At 43.6% G+C, this 22,121-nt stretch overlaps 1 protein-coding gene across 1 annotated transcript in view; it reads right to left on the reverse strand.

Moving 5' to 3' along the window:
• RAB31 (RAB31, member RAS oncogene family) overlaps positions 1 to 22,121 on the reverse strand; it is a 61,524-nt gene that overhangs the window by 21,669 nt on the left and 17,734 nt on the right. Inside the window, exons 3-4 of the mRNA XM_075705049.1 lie at positions 11,387 to 11,466; positions 8,694 to 8,775 (exon numbers count right to left, since the gene is read on the reverse strand). Coding sequence (XP_075561164.1) covers positions 8,694 to 8,775; positions 11,387 to 11,466 — 162 coding nt within the window. The remainder of the gene's footprint in view (positions 1 to 8,693; positions 8,776 to 11,386; positions 11,467 to 22,121) is intronic.

Below are 22,121 nucleotides of genomic sequence, written 5' to 3' on the forward strand. Positions count from 1 at the left end.
CACAAAGTTAAATCTCACAGGACTACCTTCTGCATTACGAATTACAATGTCTGTAACCTCGATTTTATAGCTCAGTATTTCTGTACCCAGTAATTCCCAAGAAAATTAGGAGAAATGGGAGCGTTAGAGATTTGGCATGAGAACAGCTCTGCTTCTCCAGAAGGGCCACCTAAAAGTCTCGGGCAGCCACCCCCGGCTCTGCCGCATGGACACCCCGGTTGCAACCCCAGCTTGCCGGGGAGTCAGCCCCTCCGTAACCCGCAGCCGACAGCAGAGCTCTGGCAGATGTCACCCCTACCTGCAGCCAGCAGCAGTTCACATTACATTGGGCGAACAGGGAAACGCGGACCCAAAACAGTCGTCTATCAGCTCCAACCATCACAAGTAACCACGCTCCTAACCCATTTCAAAAGGTGATCAAAGTCCAGACTAAAATCACCCATTTTTTTCCATGCGACTCCTACAAGGATCATGTTATTTTGACAATTAATAAAATTCTGAATTCCTAAATTATTTGCAATTTACTTGCACCTTGAGTTACTAAAATTCAAGCATTGATGCTTGCCTTCAGCTGAAATATGTAGTAAGTACTGGTGCAATGCTAACTGAGTTCAGAGCACCTTTGTACTCGTGCTCCTCCGCCAAGATGTCCACTTTGCGGTTCATCATCTCTGCCACTAAGGAAGAAGTAGTGAGGCCACATGCATGTTATGAAATTTCCTCTGAAAGCAGGTCCCCTTTTTCTCTCCGGATCCAACTAGAAACTGCTCAACCTTTGCAGCTGTACAGCCCTGCAGCATAGAGGACAAGTTCAGTCGTAAGCGGTGCAAATGCAAGTTCAGTATAACCGGAGTTGCTCTCGTTGATTCCAGGAGTATTTTGGGATTCTGCAACCCCTGATCTGGCCATCTCACTGAAGTCAACAGCAGCTTTGCCCTTGCAGAGGGCAGACAAATGGAACCAACAAGCCATTAAGGAATCTACCACCAATTTAAAAGCTCTCTAATATTTTGCTTTCTGTTTCCTGTGCATCTTATCATGGTGTATTGGTTTTGCGTGGCAAGGCTTTGGTAGTGGCGAGGCTGCAGGGGTGGCTTCTGTGAGAAGCTACTAGAAGCTTCCACTATGTCCAGCAGAGCCAATGCCAGCCGGCTCCAAGATGGACCCGCCAATGGCCAAGGCTGAGCCCATCAGCAATGGTGGTGGTGCCTCTGGGATAACATATTTCTGCAGGGGGAAAAAAAAACCCACTGGGACACAAACTGCAGCTGGAGAGAGGAGTGAGCATATGTGAGAGGAACGACTCTGCAGACACCAAGGTCAGTGCAGAAGGAGGGGGAGGAGGTGCTCCAGGCACCGGAGCAGAGATTCCCCTGCAGCCCCTGGTGCAGCCCATGGTGAGGCAGCTGTGCCCCTGCAGCACATGGAGGTCCACGGTGGAGCAGATATCCACCTGCAGCCCGGGGAGGGCCCCACGCCGGAGCAGGTGGATGTGCCCAAAGGAGGCTGTGACCCCATGGGAAGCCAGCGCTGGAGCAGGCTCCTGGCAGGACCCATTGACCTGAGAGAGGAGCCCACGCTGGAGCAGGTTTGCTGGCAGGGCTTGTGACCCCGTGGGGGACCCACGCTGGAGCAGTCTGCTCCTGAAAGACTGCACCCCATGGAAGGGACCCACATTGGAGCAGTTCGTGAAGAACTGCAGCCCATGGGAAGGACCCACATTGGAGAAGTTCATGGAGGACTGTGTCCCGTGGGAGGGACCCCACGCTGGAGCAGGGGAAGAGTGTGAGGAGTCCTCCCCTGAGGAGGAAGGAGCGGCAGAGGCAATGTGTGATGAACTGACCACAACCCCCATTCCCTGTCCCCCTGTGCTGCTCAGGGGGAGGAGGTAGAGAAAATCAGGAGTGAAGCTGAGCCCAGGAAGAAGGGAAGGGTGGGGGGAAGGCGTTTTAAAATTTAGTTTTTATTTCTCACTTTCCTACTCTGATTTGACTAGTAATAAATTAAGCTAATTTTCCCCAAGTCGAGTCTGTTTTGCCTGTGACGGAAATTGCCGAGTGATCTTTCCCTGTCCTTATCTTGACCCACGAGCTTTTCATTATGTTTTCTCTCCCCTGTCCAGTTCAGGAGGGGAGTGATGGAGCAGCTTTGGTGGGCACCTGGCATCCAGCCAGGGTCAACCCACCACACACGGAGGGGCATATTTGGTCGTAAGTAATGCTTTTCACATTTCCTCTGTACTAATAGTACAGAATGGGGAAGAAGAAAAAAACCCACAGAGTAACCATATCACAATACTTAGAAGGGAAAAACAAATTCAAGGGAACACAACATAAATCACACCCAAGCTGTGGTAGTGAAAGTCTTTTAACCATGTCTTATGTAATACTGGTTTAGAAAGCAAAACAGAGGCCAAGTAAATACATAAAGAAAAAACTACCACTCCTGCCTATTTATATAGAGGCTGACAAATGGTGCTGAAGACAGTCTGGATTCATTCAATCTGCCACACACACCAGGGAACACTAATTCATGCCTGCAGCTTTTTGCACTGTCCTGCAGTGCTACACCCCAGCGCTGGCTTACTGCCACAGCAGGGTTGTCTCTTCCAAACTCCACAGCCAAGAGGAAAAAAAACAAAAACAACCACCCCCATCCCTCTATTAGGTTGCTTTTACCATCCTAGACTGTAAAGAACATCATTTGTTCTTGCTGCAAAAGGATTATAATTCTGCCTACAAGCATGGCCGGAAAGGGTAAGGATGCACAGAGTAAGCAGAACCAGACCAGTACACAGCGAGCGTTACGCACCTTCTCACGTCAAGGGCTGAATTCAGCTAAGATTTTTCCACATGGTGCCTTTTCAAGCACCTGCAGGTGCATAGCAGCACAAGATTTGCTTCCTGACAGCTGTAATCATTTGACTAGATTTCATTCCCATTCTTGAGAAGCTGCTCTCTGACTATGGACGTTGCATCTGAGTGGCCAAGACCAAACCACTTGGCTCCTCTCAAGGTCAGAAATCTTTACCCTTTCTTTATTCGGGTGCCATTAATGGTAAGGACAGCCACGGCTTCTGGCTCTCTGCTAGCTGCTTACGTGTGTGGGCAGTGACATAGCTCTGCAACTTCCTTCCCCTTCCTATTACACACACTCACCTTTCTAGACTAGGACCTTCACGCACCTTGGTCCCCTTGCTCAGCAGTCCATTCCCAGCCCCTCTCTGCAGGTGATTTTGGGTGTCCTGCTTCTCTTGTCCTTGGCCCTTCCTGCCACACCAACCCCCAAAACCCCTTCAGTCCTGTCCTCAAACCCACCTGAAGCACATTCCTCCTCACGCTTTGGCCTCTGTTCCTGCAACCCAAACTGCTGAGGTTCATCTGATGAAGAGCATGGTAGACCAGTGCCAGAAACACGTGACTACCAGCCTGTTTAGGAGAGCTGCCTTAACCGCTTCCATGGATCAGATAAGCACCCATGGGGGAAGAGCCAGAGGTTGCCTCCACTGCGTCTGCGTTGCACGGGCTCATTGAAGCGGTCCGTGCACCATGAACAGTACCTATTCTACAGCTTGGGAGCCTCTACTTGCCCGAGTCTGGGCATTTACATGCCCTGTTCCTGTTATCTTTGAGGCAGCCACTGCCAAACAGAAAATCAGGGTGTGGAGAGAAGCAAAGGCAAAAACCAGAAGCGTCAAACAGATTACCCTGACACATAAGCTTCTCGCACAAGAAGCGGCACAGGGGGGGGATACAAGATTTCTGACATTCTCAGCTGGCAAAGAGCAAATGGAAAAATGTTATGCATGAAAGCCACTATCAGATACCATTTAGCATTTTATAACCTTGAGTAGTCTTTCCCTATGTGATTGAAGGCTGAGATTCCAGTTCTCAGGATCCGTGAGATGAATAAATCAGGGAAGATCTGTCTCTGACTTACAGGTATTTTTTGCTAGTTAAATTGAAGAAGATACATATATAAAAGAATGAGTATTTTTCTCAAATATGTAAGAATTCTTAAAGTGAAGAAGGAAAATTTCCAACATTTTAGGATAATCTTTTGAAGATATTTTAAATAAGCAGAAAACAAACTTTTGCAACATCACAGAAATGACCTGTGCTCAGCCCTTCTGAAGTTTACAGTCATTAAACAAAGGATGCAAGAGACCCTACATGTAAGCCATGGCTCACTGTCAAGCTACACACGCTACAAGTTTGTTGAAGCTTAAGAAAAAACACATCCACATGCATCCAAAAATGATTTACCATGCTTTACGCTCAATCTAAAAATAGTAAAAAAACCATATTCACTTACTAGCTCTAACGCCACTTGTGCTCTCACAAGCGCACATACTACCAAATCACCTGTTGACCTTTGCAGCATGCAAGCAGTAGCTCACTGCAGGGAGGTCCTTGCACCACATGCAAGGAACCACCTCCACACTGACTGAGGGGTGGGCTGCCATCACAGTCACCTATATAAAACTGAGCAAAATTCAGGCCACGTCTTGACTGCAGAAGTAATTCAAGTCATTGGTAGTTGGTGTCAACTCCTCTCAGGACAGTCCGGTTTCAGAGGAAGCACCCATAAGCTCACTGATTAGGTTGCTCAGCTTAGGTGAAACGTCCCAGTCAAGACTGCAGCAAGGACTAGTCCTCCGCTCAAGGAGCATTTTCACCCCCTACCTTGTGACACTGTCTCTGAATCACCAGGACAACTACTGTCACTCAGAAAAGAGGGGGCTATAAAGCACTGTAGATATCTCATCAGTCAGCCTTTTCCAGGAAATGGAACAGTTTTTTAAAAAAAAAGCACCCATAACTCAGGGTAATTCCTATCAAGGTTTAAATTCGGCTCAAGTAATTGAGGCTCCTTCTATTAAACAAAATTAAAAATCCCAGAGTTTAAATTTAAAAAGGACAGAGATAAATTTTCCTGCCCTAGAAATATGGCCCTCAGGCTCCCTAACTATTTGCTACAATATTCCTCAGCTGGCAAAATGGAAAGCTGGCAGCCGCCCAAGGTATTCAGACAAAGCATTGTAATTAGAAGCTACTTAGGGCACCATGAAGCAAAATATATGCTAATAAAAACATCATTAACTAACTTGTGAAGAGGCTCTTCTTAGGGGAGGGAATCTTTGCTAACAATAACATAATTGTCATGCATTTAAGTCCTGAAGTCCATGGCAACAATTTAAAGCTGATGGGGAAAAAGTGAGATAGGGAAAAAAAGTGACATTTGGAAAATAGTTGGGTGGAGGGAAAGTGACTCTAAGAAACAGAATAAAGTGAGCTTGTCTGATAGCACACCAACACAAAGCAACTGGGTCTGCAGAGACCAGTACTTAGGCACAGAAAAGCACGGGGATTTTGTTAAGTGTGCCACCAGTTTAAGGTTCTCCCTACCCAAAAAAGGGAAAAGAAAAAAATAAGATAAAAGGATTAAGAAGCTCTCTCCTTTTGTAATCAAGCATAATGTGAATTTTCTACAGTGAGAGCTGCTGGAGAGCCATGTACCCCTCTCCAGGGTCTCCTCTGGGAAGCATGCTGAGCATTTGCTCCCACCAAGGCTATGACAGAAACACTTTTGATCTCCCATCTTCCACTGCATTACTGTCATTCTGCAAAAATGATGTTTGCTTGTTATTTCCCAAAAAATGGCAATTCTGGTTCCTTCTCTACTCTGCCTACAATTCTGAGTTTCCTGACACAAAAGAAATAAAATATTGTATCCATCATCCATATTAATCAGAGGTTATCTGTCCTCCATGACCAGCCTCTGACTGGCTGGCCCATATATTAAGGTTCTTCAACTAACTCAGGTGTTCCGACAAGCTTTTAAACCCAACAATGACCAGCATCTCCGAAGGCTTGCAACGTCGTAAGTGGCTATCTGAAAGTTGATTTAATGCCTCAAGGGGGTGCTGAGTGCTTCCAGCTGGCTTCTCTGAGCACCCAGGACACGGCGCCTTTTCAGAAGCAGCCACATGAATTTCCAGTTTCTCCCAGCTGACTGAAGGCAGCCAGGAGGCAAACTGGTTCTCACAAAGTATTGCTTAAATAAGGGCTTGCGACTAAGATATTTAAGAGTGGTTTCTCCATGCTCTCCAAGCTGGCAGTTTCCCAGTTTGCTGCCCAGAGAAACTCACGAAAAAGGAGAAACTCATGAACGAGGAGCACAGAAGTGCTGCTGCTGTTGTTTCTGCCTGCCCGCTCTACCATGGTTAAGGTTTGAGCTTAACTTTCATGGCGTAAGTAAGGCTTCAGTTAAATCTCACCCGGGGCTCTTCTGCTGTGAAGGCTCCACATCCGCACATAGACACAGCAACAGCTGGCACAGCTGGGGGAAGCACAGAGCGCCCTGACTCCAGAATAAGCACATGCAAGTCCTATGCTTGACCTTGCATTTAGGAGAACGAAGCCAAACGAAGGCAATGTTGAAAGAGCAGGAAGTCCTAAACACTGCTATCAGCAGTATAGACAATAGGGTCATTGACGAAACTTCCAGACTTTAGCAGTGGAACACAAAGCCTCAACAAAATTTGCAAAGAACAAGGGAAGGACAACAGCCCTCAAAGCCAGAAACACCACTCGGAAGACATTTATTAGTATACCGTGAAAAACAGCAATAGGCCCAGAGGTTGGGGGGTAGGCTGGAAGCTTTGGGTCATTACTGTTGTTCAGAGGATAACGAGAAAGAAATGAACAGGGGGAGACATTTGTCCTTGAATAGCAGATCAGAGGAGCAACACAAGACAAAGTAACCAAAAACCCAGATACAAATTAAAGTGAGTAAGCTATTGAGAAGCATCGTGTGTGTTAAGCTGTAAAATGGGGATGTTCTACGACAGAGAATGACCTGGAACAGCATGGACCTCACCTTGGGAAACTTGTCTGCCTCAGTAGCTAGCACTCAACATCCATCAACTTTGTTTACTGTATCACCCCAGTTTCCTAGAGTCCTAGTGAAGGATTGGGAATACACTGTGCAAACACAGAAGATGGTCCCTGGCCTAAAGAGGTTATAATTCATGATTACACATGAAAACCTGTAACATAACTTATCTGTAATAGATTCTGAGCAATTTAACAAGGTTTGTGGTGGTCACTGCTCATCATTGTTGGACACAAAAAAAAAAAAAAAAGAAAGCAGATGTCTGAAAAATGACAAGCTTAAAAAACAAAATTAAGAGGAAACATAAGGGACCAGATGGGAAGGATGGATTTCATGTCCAAGAGTCAGAGAGTCAGAGCTCAGTCACAGATTTCCTGCCTCAAATGAGGCACCGTTTAGTTCAGTAAATACGACTTTATTAATATTCACCTACTTTAAAAAAAAGCTTTGAGAGTCTTAAGACTATGTGGGAAAATAGATTAGTGCTTACATCTAAATGTCAAGAACCAAGTTTTGCATGCTAAAGAGCTAAAAGGAAAAAAAAAAAAAGCAGAGTGGGGCAGAGGAGGGAAGAGAGAGAGAATAAGCAAGGAAACTCAAACCATGGGAAAGAAAACTGAACCTCTGCTACCTCTTGCAATAATTATTCAGTTATCAGCTCCAGACCATGCAGAAATGGAACAAACAAGATTCAAGGGAAGGAATTATGCTATACTTCAAATATGTTTTTCAAGATCCGTTTTCCCATCATAAATAACATACGGAATTGCTAAGAGTCAACAGATTTCATCAGGGCCACTTTACATCATGCTGCGCATTGTAAATAAAAGCACAAGCATTTCCTGCACTTAACAGCAAAAATCTTCATTGCCCACAATTCACATACAAGGTATGGAGAACACAGTGGGATGTATCAGGGCTTGACATTACAGCCTGCATAAGCATCTCATTTTACCCCAACTTAACATAAGCATAGCTACATTTCTCTATAAACAGGAACAGTGCAATTTCACAAGAAAGTCTGAAGATATTTTAAAACGTGTGTGTGGGTTTTTCCATTTCTTTCAAACTTCTCAAGATAAATGTGGGCATACATTAAGAGAACTCTACAGTTCTACAGCCTATTACTGCACACTACTGCCATTGAGGCTATTAAAGGAAACAAATGACCAACCAGGCTTACATACAGTCAATATGAACTAATGCCCACAAACTCCATTATGGCTTTTTTGAAAAGCTGAAGGAAAAGCTATTTAATTTGAGCAATTCACTTCACACACTTGAAAAATCAAGATGAAAACCCTAAGTGGTTCAGGCTGCCGGTGCTAATTTCCAAAATACTAACAGCAGACATAACCCATGCCCATATTCAATGTCCCAACTCAGGACAACCCCAGAATCACCACCTAAGCTCAGACCACCCGCCAGCCCACGTGCTGGAAGTCAAGTGCTTTCCAATGAAAGCTGCCACATGTAAACCTGATGAAACCAGAGGGGAGCTGGAAACTGCTTGGGCACTGCCCGAGCTGTCTTGAGGGAAGTGGCTGACAATTCACACCAGGCTTTTTTTTTTTTTTTTAGGTAAGTGGCATGGGCAGCCTGCCTCTGCATTTTCCGACCTGTGCAATGGGAACCTACATACTTGGTGACTGCTGACCACCTGCTTCGCAGAGCCTTGCAAAGATTCAGTAGGTTTATACTTACAAAGTCTTCTGAAGATGAAAGGTTTAGAAAAAGTATGCCAACACATTAAAAGGGATGGAGATAACGAAGACATACTGCAAAGTAATACTCACCCGTTCCTGACCAGCAGTGTCCCAGATCAGAAATTTATGAAGTTCATTCCCACAAGGCACAGTTTTAGTCATGAAGGATGCTCTGAAAAGAAGGAAGTAGCAGAAATTTGTAACATGACCGACACTCTGAATATGCAGCCTATTGACCTTAGCCAGTTCTGCTAGGTTAGACTGCATATGGGGAAACTCCAAAACCTTGGTAAAATGCCTACAGAAGTGAAAGTCTCCCTTTTCTCAGATAAAAGAAGAGAAAAGCCTCTGGGGTTCAGAGGGCATTTGTGCATGGACCCAGGAACACAAATGCTCCTGCTGCTCACATGTAGCTTCTGCTGCTAGCTAGCTCCATCTTCTCAGTGATACGGACCTGAGAAAGAGGCATTAGCCAGCATCACACCAGGTAACAAATGTGCAACTTCTCAGTTAAACCTAGGAGACTGGATCACCAGGGAACAGAAAAGTCACCTGCTGGAATGCACGTGGTAAACAGATGGAAAAAAGTTCTTCTCCCTCTCAACTCAAATGAAGAAATCTTCGGGGCTTCTTGTATTTTTTTGTAGGAAATGCGATTTGTCTATGTTTTCAGTGTGATTTTTCTTCTTCTCTTAGGAAAGAGGGTTACAAATTTATAGGCTTTTTCTATATTACAGCATTTCAATTGAAAGCTGGCTAGGAGAGACCGCCAAACTGTGGTAGACTTTTTTTTCCCCCCACCCTATCTGGACGCTGCTGAACAATTTCTGTTGTGGTAACTTTTTTCCTGGCTCATAAAGATGCATTTGATACAATGCACTGTCATTACAAAAGCACCAAAATTACATCAAATGACATATGACTGATCAAAACATTTCCTGAGAATGATATACCAGAGTTCTCTACAGCCATCTGCAAATTGCTCAAATTTAACAATGCTGCATTGCTTATAAAAATATTAAGTAAGGCAAAAAAAGGCAGCATTTTCTTTAGCTCTTTTCATCAGGGTGTGTGGTTTCAGCTGTCACTCTCCTTCTCAAAGCATTAAGCAACACTTTACAGCTTCAAAACCAGGAACTTCAGAGCCACAGCAGCTACTGTGGATTGCAAGGATTGTATATTTAAAACATTCGATTAATTTGGAAGAAAATAAAAATAAAACCCTTATCTATATAGACAAGTAATATCACCTGCGTGCAAGCTAGCTTCCTCATTTTAATCCTCAAATAGAAAGAAATTTTCCCTCTGTTATCAGAACTATGAAAATTAAAGGGATTTTTTTTTTCCATTTGAGCAGGACACATTTACTTTACAACAACAGCTACCTGGGGAAAAAGGCTGCTGATAATTTAGAAGCAAAGAACCACTCAAGTTCCCATCAATTCCTTCACTGCAAAAAAGTGTCCTTCAATCAGTAATGTTTTTCATTACATGCTTCCTTTTTCTCTGTCCATTTTTCTCTATTCATTACATTTAGGAGACCAAAATTGTCCTGGAACTTCACTTGCAACTTCCAGCTGAGACTCCTTCATGCATCAAAAGGCAGAGCTTTGGAAGATATCATCTAACCCTCTGAACAACACAAAGCAATCAATACCAATCCTTCACAAACAATTTAAAACAGCTCTAACACACAAGCCAAATCAGCCCTTCCCACCCAAATTATTCATTTGTGAACATTATATATTAGCTTCCTTTCCGATAAGAGATCAAGAATTTTCAAAATTTTCCACGTAACGTTGGGACTTGACAGATTTGTCCTTAAGATTAAAAGAAAAAAAATTTGGAATTATAATCAACTACAGGACTAATAGGCTTCTGATGGTCTGACACGCGGAAGCCTGGCAGTTTTTAAAGAAGAACAACTGTGAATTAATTATACTTAGTTTAAATTGCATGGTCCCTGTTTTGAGAAAGGCAGGATAATGTAACATGTCCTAAACCTAGATGAAAGGATGTCCGCATCTGGGAACAAACATTGTCCATGTTCCAGCCCAGCCTGGCAGGACACACAACGTAGGTGCGTAAAGGGCTCCCCATGGCTCTCCTGCCATTACTCAGCCATGGGGTGTCCTGGCAATTCTGCAGATCACGGCCTCTTTGGGTTGTGGGGTTTTGGTTCTTTAAGCCGCAAGGATCAGATCTGATATCTCATTGACCAGTGGGAACTAAAGTGATTTTAATCTTAAGGTCCTACGACCAAAACACAATGTAAAGTGGGAAGCTCTTGACAAGACAAAAAGAGAAGGACACCAGCCGAGTAAGACATCTAAGAACCTCTTGGTGCAAGACAGGTGAAGAAAAACAAAACAGAACAGCTAGAAGTCATGGCTATGCCCAACACAAGTCAATACAGCGTGGTTCTGGACAGGCCCAGGGAGATGATTTCAAGAGACACCATTCACAGGAGGAGAATGGCAGAGCTCTGTCAGCCTCTCCATAACAGATTACGCTGCAATATAGATAAGTTGAGGCCCCCTCTGTTATTTCCAGAAAAGGGAGAGCAGAGCAGACCTGGTTTGGGGCAGCCCCAGACTCTCTGAACAGGCAGCATGAGCTGAAAGCCATTAAAGGAGACAAGGGGTTCAGTGAGATTGATAAACTGGAGAAAAAAAGATATACAGCATTCAGAGCCTTGAAAGTAAGGAAAAGAAAGTTGCTCAGCAGAGGGCAGCAAGTTAAAAAACACATAGAAGAAAAAAGATATTATGCGTGGTACTTACCCAATAGTAGGACTAATATTGTGATCAAAGTGGTCCTGGACAAATCGACAAACGATGCTCGACTTCCCAACCCCAGTATCCTGACAATAAAGGAAAGAATGACAGTGAGTTCAGGAGACCCTAGATAGCAATACTTCACTTGAAGAAATAGTCAAATATTAATTTGTGAAATTAAATCCTTTCTAGTGGCAAGTGGGGCAGGTTAAACATTTCAAAAGAAAAGTGAGCACATGGATTATCCTTTTCAAATGTCAGCACTGTGAATGGAGCTGCCTGGTCCCCTTCCCAACACTCCTTTCTCTCCAAGCCTTGTATTTTTTTGGGTGGATTTTATATTCCCATTTCATGGACTGCAGTACTTCAAGCATAACCGTCTACTTGTACAAGAAAATCCTGTGCTTTCAAACACATGGTGCATTACCCAACAAAACCAGAGAAACAATTTTATCTAGACCTGTTGCAACAGCAGCCCAAGCATACTTCCAAAACAGATTACTAACCTTTTAGTATACTGACAGCACTAACTTAGTAGAACGAACCTTTCCATGGCAAGGCAAACAAGCCTGCTTGGTGGAAACTTTGCAGAGGCCTCAGATGGTTTTGAAAAGCCAGGAATCCAGAGTTGGATACCCAGAGATGTGCAGCTATCCCTGTGCAGATTGTGTTACTGGACTGCGGTGAAACAGCATTAGTTTAAATGCAACGCAACTTGCTCTCTACACTGCAATGGGGCAGGCTGCTTCCATTTGCAGGAACAGCCTTTTTTTTACCCACCTGCCCCCCCCAGATCAGTAAGGAAAAATAACAGCAGTACAGTACTAGAATAAAATTCAAAACAAACGATGGGGTGGGGTGGGGAGGGAAGAAAAGCTTGACATTACTCAGAAATACTATTTTAGGCATTTAAGATATGAACAACTTCCCCTAAAAGCTGCATTTCTCAGTGTGTCTTTGCTATTCCATGAAGCCTTGGGTGATAGGTAGAAAAACATAAATTATACAGAGAATTATCAAGGAAGAGGAATAGCAATATCACTATGTCTCCCACAGAATTGCAAAGAGCCTCCTTAGAGACAAAAAGGATGCCAGGAAATCGATCCTGACCTTTCCAAGACATTAACAATGACAGCCCAGGGTCCAATCTAACTCATTAAAAAGTCAATGGAAAGTTTTCTATTAATTTCATTGGAAGTGATTGCAGAACTACCAGATTGCACCTGGTAGTTCTATTTGTATCCACATTTTAAAACACTTGACTAATTTACATAAACTTCTCAAAAAGTGCCAAGAGAATAGTTTGTTGAGAGCACTACACACATAACTACATATTAAAAAAAGAAAAGCCCGTGCCTTTCCTGTAATCAATTTTGCAATATTTATCTTCTTTTTGAATATGAAAAAGAATGCCTGTAGTTAAGATTTCCTTTCACCATGTTTAAATGAAACTGTATCGCCACTGCAAGTGAAGTCTTTATAGACAGCACTTACTAGAAAACCATCATTTAAACTCTCATATTTAATTCAAAGCTGCCCTTAGTCAGCTTAAAAGCCATAATAAATGCTCATGCTACACAGATGGCTGTTTATCTACTGTGTTCAATCAATAGGAAAAAAAGATCAAAGAGAGGAGCAGTGTTTAAAACCAGCCCCATAGCCTTTGATCAATAGCAGCAACACATCCTGTTGCTATTCCCAAATTTTGCCTTCATTATTAATTCCAGCTGACATCTCTGTATAATTACTAGACCAGGTTGGCGGAACACATGTAAAAAAAAAAAAAAAAAAAAGAAGGGTCCTCTGTGCTGAAACTGAGGATCTAATTATTATTCCAGATTTTAAATGTTGTGGAGAAACCAGAACTACCAAACACCCGCTGGGTGCGAGGACTTGTATTTCCCTTTTGCGGGGACAGAGTTTCTGCCACCGTGTTTGAAACTAGACATTGACTCCTGTGACCTGATGATGCTTTAGTTTCGTGTACTTCCCTGAGCCCCCTTGACGGGTCACCCAGAAGGGCAACTGCAATCACAGCTCCTGAGCAAGAGGAGCCTGGTCTCTGGCAGGGATGTGACATCCACAAGTGCAGAGTAAAGCTTAGGTCATTTTCCTGGAAACTCCTACCTCTTAATCTTGCAGTTCATGGATCTTACTAATGTTTCATGCTAACACTAAATGAACTTCAAAAGTTTCTATTGCCCTTGCATCTCTCGCAACAAGCGCGGCTAAACTTAAGCCCGTGCCAGGCACAGTGATAGCCCTCAAATAGCTTAAAAGCATTCTTAACACTTTGCTCCTGGGGTTGCTTGGACTACCAAGAGGGCTAAATTTACCCCTGGTGTAACTCCAGTAAAACCAATGGACTCGGACGACAAATGAACCTGTCTTTGAGACGACCGCTGTGCAGCCAGTGGCCAGTGCTTTCCAGGAGCCGGGCAATTTATTGCACCCTGGGGTTCAGTTGAAACAAGGATTCCCAGCTTCTCTTTTGTTGCCTGGAGGGTACAAACGGCTGGCTACCAGAGTATAATTAGAACATGGAGGGGAAGGAAGTAAAAAAGAAAAAGCTTCCTACTTAAGGCAGTGGTTATCATTCCATCACAGGATTTAAAACTACTTAGTTTTCAGTCCATGTTACTGTACTCGCACCCATCAAACAAGATGCTCGCCTGCCTGAAAGCAAAGCAAATCATGGCGCATCAACATTATACAACAACTTGAAAACTTAGTAGACATCTTTTACTGCTAATCAGACCTCATCTCTTACTGACAATAGGGAACTACCTTTCAGGTCGATCTCGCAGAAGTCAAGGAAAGCATGGCTGCTTCAAGGAAGTAGACAAAGCACTCACTTCTCGGCAATGCATTGAAATTAAACCTCCTTGCTAAGGCCGTACAAAGCTTTCCTGCTACCACCTGCTTCGTCCTTTCCTATATGGTCTTCCTCTGCATAGATCCATTTTTCTAACATTTGATGGGGATGACCATCCTGGCTTTGCTCCTTTTTCTTCAAAGGTTTATAACAGACTCCTCAAGCCACATGCCTGGGTAACATTCAGGCATGCAGATGAGTTATTTTTTCAGTTCTCAAAGTTCTGCTTTTTGCCAGCTTTTTACACCCTCTAATCTGTTTTTCTTTTTTGTCTTACTCCATTTTGGTGCACATATAACATCAAACATACACCAAGGAATAATATTTTGGCTTATGTAAAAGGTCACAGTGGTACTGAGCTGAGAGGACTGGACAAGTTTCAGAAACTGAGAACATATCCTCAGGAGTCATGTCACACTTTAAGGAACAGATCCTGCAGTTCTTCAGAAAAATCCTTATCCATGGGAAATCAGAGAGTTTCACCACTATACTAATTGACTCATTATGATCAAGAGCATACCACCCCATGAAAGGAGTAGCAAGAAAGGAATAAATATAAAAGAATTATTCTGAATCAAGGTGTTCATGATGCATTTGATGAGTCACTCATGGGACCAACGGCATGTTTTGCTTTTCTCTTTTCTTCTTCGTAAGCCTTGTGGCACACTTACAAAATATCAGTTATAAACTGCATTGTACCAAGATAAGCAAGAGGGGTGGAGTGGGGTGGGGAGGAATGAAAGGATTAGAAATGTAATCCACAGTAAGTGAACTGCTATTAGTTCACCAGAAGAAGTAGCTACAGCTGTAGGATCTCCCACTGGTCATCCAAAACAGATATGGAAATCTGAAGCCATGTCAGATGTTTCTGATAAAAACAAGGAACCAATGCAAGCATGACCAGTTCCTAATTTTTACCCTTTAACCCTGAAAAGACATTCTCTATTCCTCTAAAATCCTTTACCCACAGATTTAGGCATGAGGATTTTAAGAGCACTAGAACAGAGAGCAGCATGCCACAAAAAACAGTGTTTCTACCCACACTCCTGCTCACGGAGAACGACCCCACTTGGCTCCTCTGGGCCCACTTTACTGTAAAGGAGATGAGACTGTTATTTCAAGCCAGCAGAATTACAGGATGATGGCAACTAATTTGCAGGCAAACAACAATTGAGCTGCTGATTTCTTCTGGCTGATTTGCAGAAGCATAGAGGAAGATTAAAAAAAAAAAAAAAAAGGCAGAAGTTCAATATGAGCAATAAATTAAAAAAGAAAACCATTCTCCCATTACAAATAGGCAGCACACGCACTGTTCCAGATGTGTGCATTCTGGCAGAAAAAAAGGATGCAGAAAAATTTAGCTTTTTAATTTAAATCTGGATGCCTCATTTATACCTTTGCAAAACCATAGGGCTCCATCCTCCAAGCACTTTTTCAAACTGAATGGTGCTATACTACCCTGTAAATAAATCTCTGATTAGGACGTTAGTCTTTAGTCTTGATATTACAATAGCTTTTAATAGATTCAGATGGGTCAAGTCCTATTACGCTGAGCAAACTAAATGCTTCATGTAAATTCTTTTTACATCTGAAATGGAATAAATGTCGAATTCACAAAAAAGTCCACACATATCGTGACTGATGACTAAACAGCAGCCCTATAATTATGCACACTGCTGCAACAGCTATTTTATTCTTGACTACGCAGAATCTTTCTGTGCTATGTTAACACAGAGGGCTTTGTAAACATATGTAAAATTAGATAAACCATGCAAAAATCCTTTTATGACTGTAGGATTTTGGAAACACAAATAAAACAAGAATACGAGACTGCATTTCACACAAGGAAATGGCACACTAAGAACTAACATACTGAAGAAACCGCCTTCTGTCCTCCCACTTGCAAAGTAAGAAAAAAAAGAACATCTGGCTTGTAACCGCCACAGATCTCATGACTAACTTCCCATTTCAGCTTTAAAAGAAGGTTGAGATACCCTGGAGACGGGTGCCACAAAAATCTGCATTCAGGAGTAAAGGAGAACTAATCTCTATAAAATAGGGATCCAACACATGGCTCCTTCGGAAGAATGGAAGTTTTCCCATCAGCTTGGACAACGCCAAGATTCAATCCACGGTACTTCAATTTGTATAAATTTTTTACAAATTAATCATGCCTGTCCCTCCAAAGCATTTCTCGTAATAGCCAAGATTTACTGAGACATGATCTACAGGCAGAGGTCTCATTAAAACTGACTGGGTTTAACACGCGTTTGCCTTGCGTATCGGAAGAATGATCATACCCTAACAACCTGGAAGGTATTAATACCAAGTGCTCCAGAAAAGCAGGTAAAGCCAGTATTATTTCAACAATAATATGAGAAACGCTTTGAAGTGACAACGCTGCATCCTTTCCCACAAGCAAGAAACCAACCCCATGGCTGACACAGCTTCCACCGACCTCGGCAGGACTCCCCTGCACCTCACAGTGGGAATGCATCTGCCCCTCAGAGCCTCTTTGTGCCGGGGCTCCCCAAAAGCTTACCTGCTAACCACCCTAACTGCTAAGGCACCACGAGCCTTTGACACCTCAACCCTTCCTCTGAGGATCCCTGATCAAGAGAAAAACAGCGCGACCGATGCAGTCAGAGCTGATTTAGGGTAACCCCCAGGCAGCCTCCCGTGGCATAGTTTCTTCATCATGCACATAGCTGGAATTACAAACCCGGGTTGTAGGCAGAATGCAACACCGCAGCCCACCAGCAAGCTATTCTGAAGCTTTCTCAAGACAGGTAACGTCAAGAGGTGCAGTAAGCGCACACACCAGAAACAACCGTGGTCAAATCTGGCCCACCAGTGGTCTTCTCAGTGCACCTCCCGGTGAGATAACGCTGCCTTGTGTCATCTTTCAGACACGGCGGGGGGGAGGCTCGATCAAACATACAGAACAAGGGTACAGTCAAAAAGCTGCCCCACTCTCCTGGAAGAGGATCTGCTCAGAGAGGAAGCTGGCTGTTCCCGATGACTGAGAGAAGCAACAATTCCTGGCTCCCTGTCACATATTCATGCCACCGGACAAACTTCTTGGCTGGTTCATTACTAACTGAAAAATAACAGAAGAGCCAGTTTATGCTCAAGACTTCCCAAGCTAAATTCTCCTCTTTGTTACACCGATTTGACTCCTGCCAGTGCTGCGGCAGATAGGAAGGAGAGGTCCTTGCCTTGCCCAGTGCAGAACTTCCATTGCTGAAGTAATTAAGATGTACAGATGAAAACATCTGAGTTGGTATGAAGTTGCCAAAAAGGAGAAAACTGTCCTTTATCATCAACACATTTGATATCTTACATACAAAAAAAAAAAAAAAAAAGCATTCAAAATCTCTGCAACTGGCCAGGCAAATCTGAGGTAGAAAGACACGGTTTAAACTTTAGGGGAAGAAAAATAATCAATGAGTCTCTCAAAAAATGCAGATGCAGAGACCTTTCATTCTAGTAGCTCTGTAAAGTGCAGCTGGTTTTGACTTGGCAGTTCAGCCTCTGCACATTAAAATAGCCGTTCTTTCCACTGTCAGAATTGGCCACGCTTTAGTTTTTGATTTACAGCTGAACCCCCCTGGCCCATTCCCATTATCCTCAGCAGGACTTTGATAGAATTTGAAAATTCACAGCAGTGTAATCACATTGCAGCACTGCTAGATGGTTAGCATTTTATTAGCTATCATCAAACAAATCGCTAGGCCTGCACTGTGAAGTATCGCTGGGCTTTTGCAGAAATGTATGCTCAGCTCTGGTCAAGCCTGGTATCTCGGAGGAATGTCACCCCTCGGGCAAGGTCTGGCACGCAGCACTGAGATATCCAACCTGCATCTTCGATGCTTTCGGAAATGCCACTCTTTAACCCAAAGGCACGAGATGTGATAAGGCCAAGTACAGGATTACAGCTGTCTTTTAAATTCCATTTGGAGGTAAAAAAGCAACGAGCTGAACAACAAAATAAATCTTTGCAATTTGCAGCCTGCTTTAGTCCTCTATGCCTGCCATTAACATTTTAATCATTACTCAGACGATCAGATGCAGGCAGCATTGCAATACTTTCCATGTCTCACTAATCCAGTTACAGCTGCTCTGGAAGGCTGTGGCAGGCGGCTTGAAGAGCATGTGAAACTGGCTTTGGATTTTTATCAACCGTATGAACATACAAGGAAGAGTTATGCACAGCAGACTCCCGATAACGGTTTCCAAGGGCAGTATTTTAATCCAAGAATCACTCTACCCAATATACTTTTGCCAGCCTTAAACACATCCTTCGTCCTTCCCTTGTATTTGAGTATCACTTACTTGTCTGAAGACACTGCGGTAAGGAGAAATAACCTTCCAGGAGACCCGGGTTCAGAGACACCCCTGGGACTGAACTGAATCTGCCAAGTGTGAGGTTTGTCCCAGGGAAAATGCAGCCATGCACTGTGGAGTGGAGTCTAGGAAGAACTGCAAATAGCTTCTCGCCGTATTCAGTTTTTCCATCTGCAAGACGTATCAAGTGGGCAAATCCCACCACCGCACAAGCGCACAGATGAAAATACAAGAGCCGCCCTTGGACTGACACATGGTCCCTCAGACGCTTCACCAACGCAAAACTGCCCGAGGCTTCCGCCTGAACCAGAGGGGTGCAGGCTGAGGTGCTCTGAAGCCTCACTTCTGCGGTCAAAAGAACATTATTATTCGTATCTTATTCAGAACACAAATAATTTTTGTAAATTCCAATTTTTGCCATAGCCCTGTGCAATGAAAAATAGATTATTTCCCCGGTGAGCAACATGATTCTCAGGGACCATCCTTTTCCTGTTGATTTGCTGGGATCCCCCTTCCAGAGCTACAGAACTGGCCCAGGGGCATGCCTGCTTCCCAACTCCCAGCCAGGCCCTCTACCAATCCAGCGGTCTGTTGTGTTTTTCCTCCCTACCCCATCACCACCACCTTTAATTGTTTGACTTTATTCATTACCTCTGGTACTCCGAAAAGCTTGTACAAGCTTGGCAATGTACTTCCGCAACAAGAGCTCCAAACGACATCAGACACGGCCTTATGCCACCAGTGATGCACAAGAAGCTTCTGCAAAGGTCTGGGGCGTACTCAGTTGCACAGCAAATTTTTGAAAGGGATGAACTGGAACCAGAGTTGGCCTCCAGGACTGTCCACGTGCTATCATGCACTCTCCCAGGTGAAGGGTACTCGCCGGATGAATAGTAACGCTCCCACTGAATAGTGGAACCGAGTTCCCTGAGATCCCAGCACAAACACACAGATCTCGATGCAACTGTGTTTTTAGGGGGAGGATTATTCTGCAGTGCCCTACTTCAGCAGGAACCCCCACAGTTCTTCTGGTCATCTGTCCATGTGTGAACCTTACAAGACCATCCCTGTCTGCATTTCTGTTTGTTGCATGCCCTTCTTTAAACTCACAATACGTGGTAGCATTTTAAGTTGGTGGGTATATTACTCCCATACAGTTAGGATGGTCTGTGCCAATTCTCCCACAGTAAGACTCCCTACACAATTTCTAATCGCTAGTGTAATTTCAGGCCAACGCTGGTGTTGTGGAGCGTGAATTAGCTACAGAATAAGGCTTTTTCCTCTGGTGCACATTAGAATTAGATTAACTCTAATTCCCTCTACACATAGGAAGTGCACCGCTTGTTCTGAGAGACATTTTTCTACCCCCAACCAGGTCAGCCCTGCTTTGTTAGAATACAATCCTTCCTCCTAGTGTTGCAAGGACTGCATTTGGCACAGGAATTCTTGGCTCCATCATTCTCTAGCCGCTAAATGAAAATAATGATTACTTGATTTTACCTTATAACAGCATTATGAGGATTTAAATCAGTGATAGTTGCAAAGTGTTCAGACAGGACAGTGTCAAAGAACCATTTAAGTGCCTTGAGCACCTTTAAGTGCTGAGTTCAGTTGTTTGGTATTTATACGTCTCTTCAGTACCACTTGTATATTCCTAATGGCTATTTTAGAACAGAAAAATATCTGCTGGCCAGGGCTTAATGCTATATGGCCTCTGAATGCATAAAGTACCATCTGATCCCTTCTCTAGATTTCTTTTCCTTTTGTCCACATCAGTTAGCAGAACGTGTACAGTGACTGCTCATCTGCTTCACCTCAGAGCTGGATGCGTCCGCAGCCTTGTCCACCTCTCCCGTTCCCCAACGGCCACTGAAGCCAAATGCCTGCTGCCAGGTTTTGGCTCCCTTGCCAGTTGTGATTACTCAGCCTGTGGCTTCCTTTCACATGCATCCTGCACACATCCTCCTGGGGAATTAAACTTGGGCACGCACAGCTGCTCTGCTATCTGTCGTACTTGGAGCCAGGGAACACAGTCCTACTTGTCCTGCCATTTTGTAGGCTTCTCCGGAGTTACTAAGTTTGTCCGTATTCACTGTGACAGGTCCATTGCTCTCCACCAGATCCCAGCCCACTAATCTTTTGGAGACAAGAAACCCCAATGCCCAAGTTTTGAATACACCTTCTTTAATACTTTGCTGCATCCTTCATAGACCAAAAAAAAGAGTATTTCCGGCCTTTCCCCACCCCTGGACTGCAATATTAGTTACAATCTCTCCATCTATCTACTTTTGCCAGAGATATGCCCAGAGACCCCAAGCAACACCATGGCCTCACCAAACTACAAAGTACAAAAGCAAGCACAGATGGCCAAAAGCACTTTATCACCCTATCAAAGCGATGTGCCTGGCCAGAGATGAGAGAGGCTGAAGAGCAGCTAATGTCTGTATAGTAGCTAATGTTAACAATAAATTCACTTTCCTAGAGACATTCACATCTTTGTATATGTAATATATAAAACCAAAGTCTCTTCTAGTGTTTCCAAGATACTTGGCATTATCCTGCTATCGTAACTAGGACTCCAATCTCAAGCTCTTCATGCTGAGTTGAAGGCATGGAGAGTCACAGCTGCAGCCTGAAGAACTTCAAGATGAGTGGACCAGCCATACCTTTCCTCCTCTTTCTTCCCCAAACACTTGGATTTGAAATGGATTCGCCCAAAGTGCTTTCTCTCATCTGGCAGCTAGTAGGCATGCCACTAACTTCAGCTGAAGATTTGACTCCAGGTGTGGAAAGGTTTCTCCAAATGTGGGGATTCAAGAGAAGGAACGTTATCACCTTGAAAGAAGGCAAGACGGTTCTGGAAAGATGACCTCGTCAGAAAGGGAGCTATCTTTCCTTCGTACATAGTCCAGTGACTGACATGGCATTAAATCAGTAGTAAGGAACAAATCCTTGTTTTACACTGCACTAGCAGTGGGCGGCAGGATTAGCGGTCCGTTAAACTACCTACTACCCAAGAAATCACAAAGTGGCCCACGTGGCTGCTGTACATTTACTCACCCAGCGCTTACAAACCGTGTTGCTCTTCCTTGACCTGCCAACTCTTTTTTGTGTGTAAAGTTGGCAGGGGAATTACAAAGCAATTTTTATTTATGAGACAGGGGGCTGCAGCGGGAAAGGGAGAACAAAGAAGCTTCCTTGGAAGCTATTCTTTAAAATAACTCCAATAGAATAAAAATAAAGAAATAAAACCATAAGGCAAAACAGAAATGCAACTGATGTAGAAAACATAGCCTGCGGGTCAGTAATACAGCTACCTCAGTTCCTTTCTCTGCAACGTGACTCAAGAACAGCAACACTGTAGAATACATTAAAAAATAACAACAACAAATTAACACTGCAGCCAACCTAGCCGCAGAAAGCCCAACTTAGCAATTTTTAAAGCTCATCTACTTTGGTCAAAAAAAACCCCAAACCCATACTCTAGTTCAAAAATATATGTTTAATCATTGCATCTTA

Source organism: Pelecanus crispus, chromosome 2 (assembly GCF_030463565.1).
Source record: "Pelecanus crispus isolate bPelCri1 chromosome 2, bPelCri1.pri, whole genome shotgun sequence".
NCBI lineage: Eukaryota > Metazoa > Chordata > Aves > Pelecaniformes > Pelecanidae > Pelecanus > Pelecanus crispus.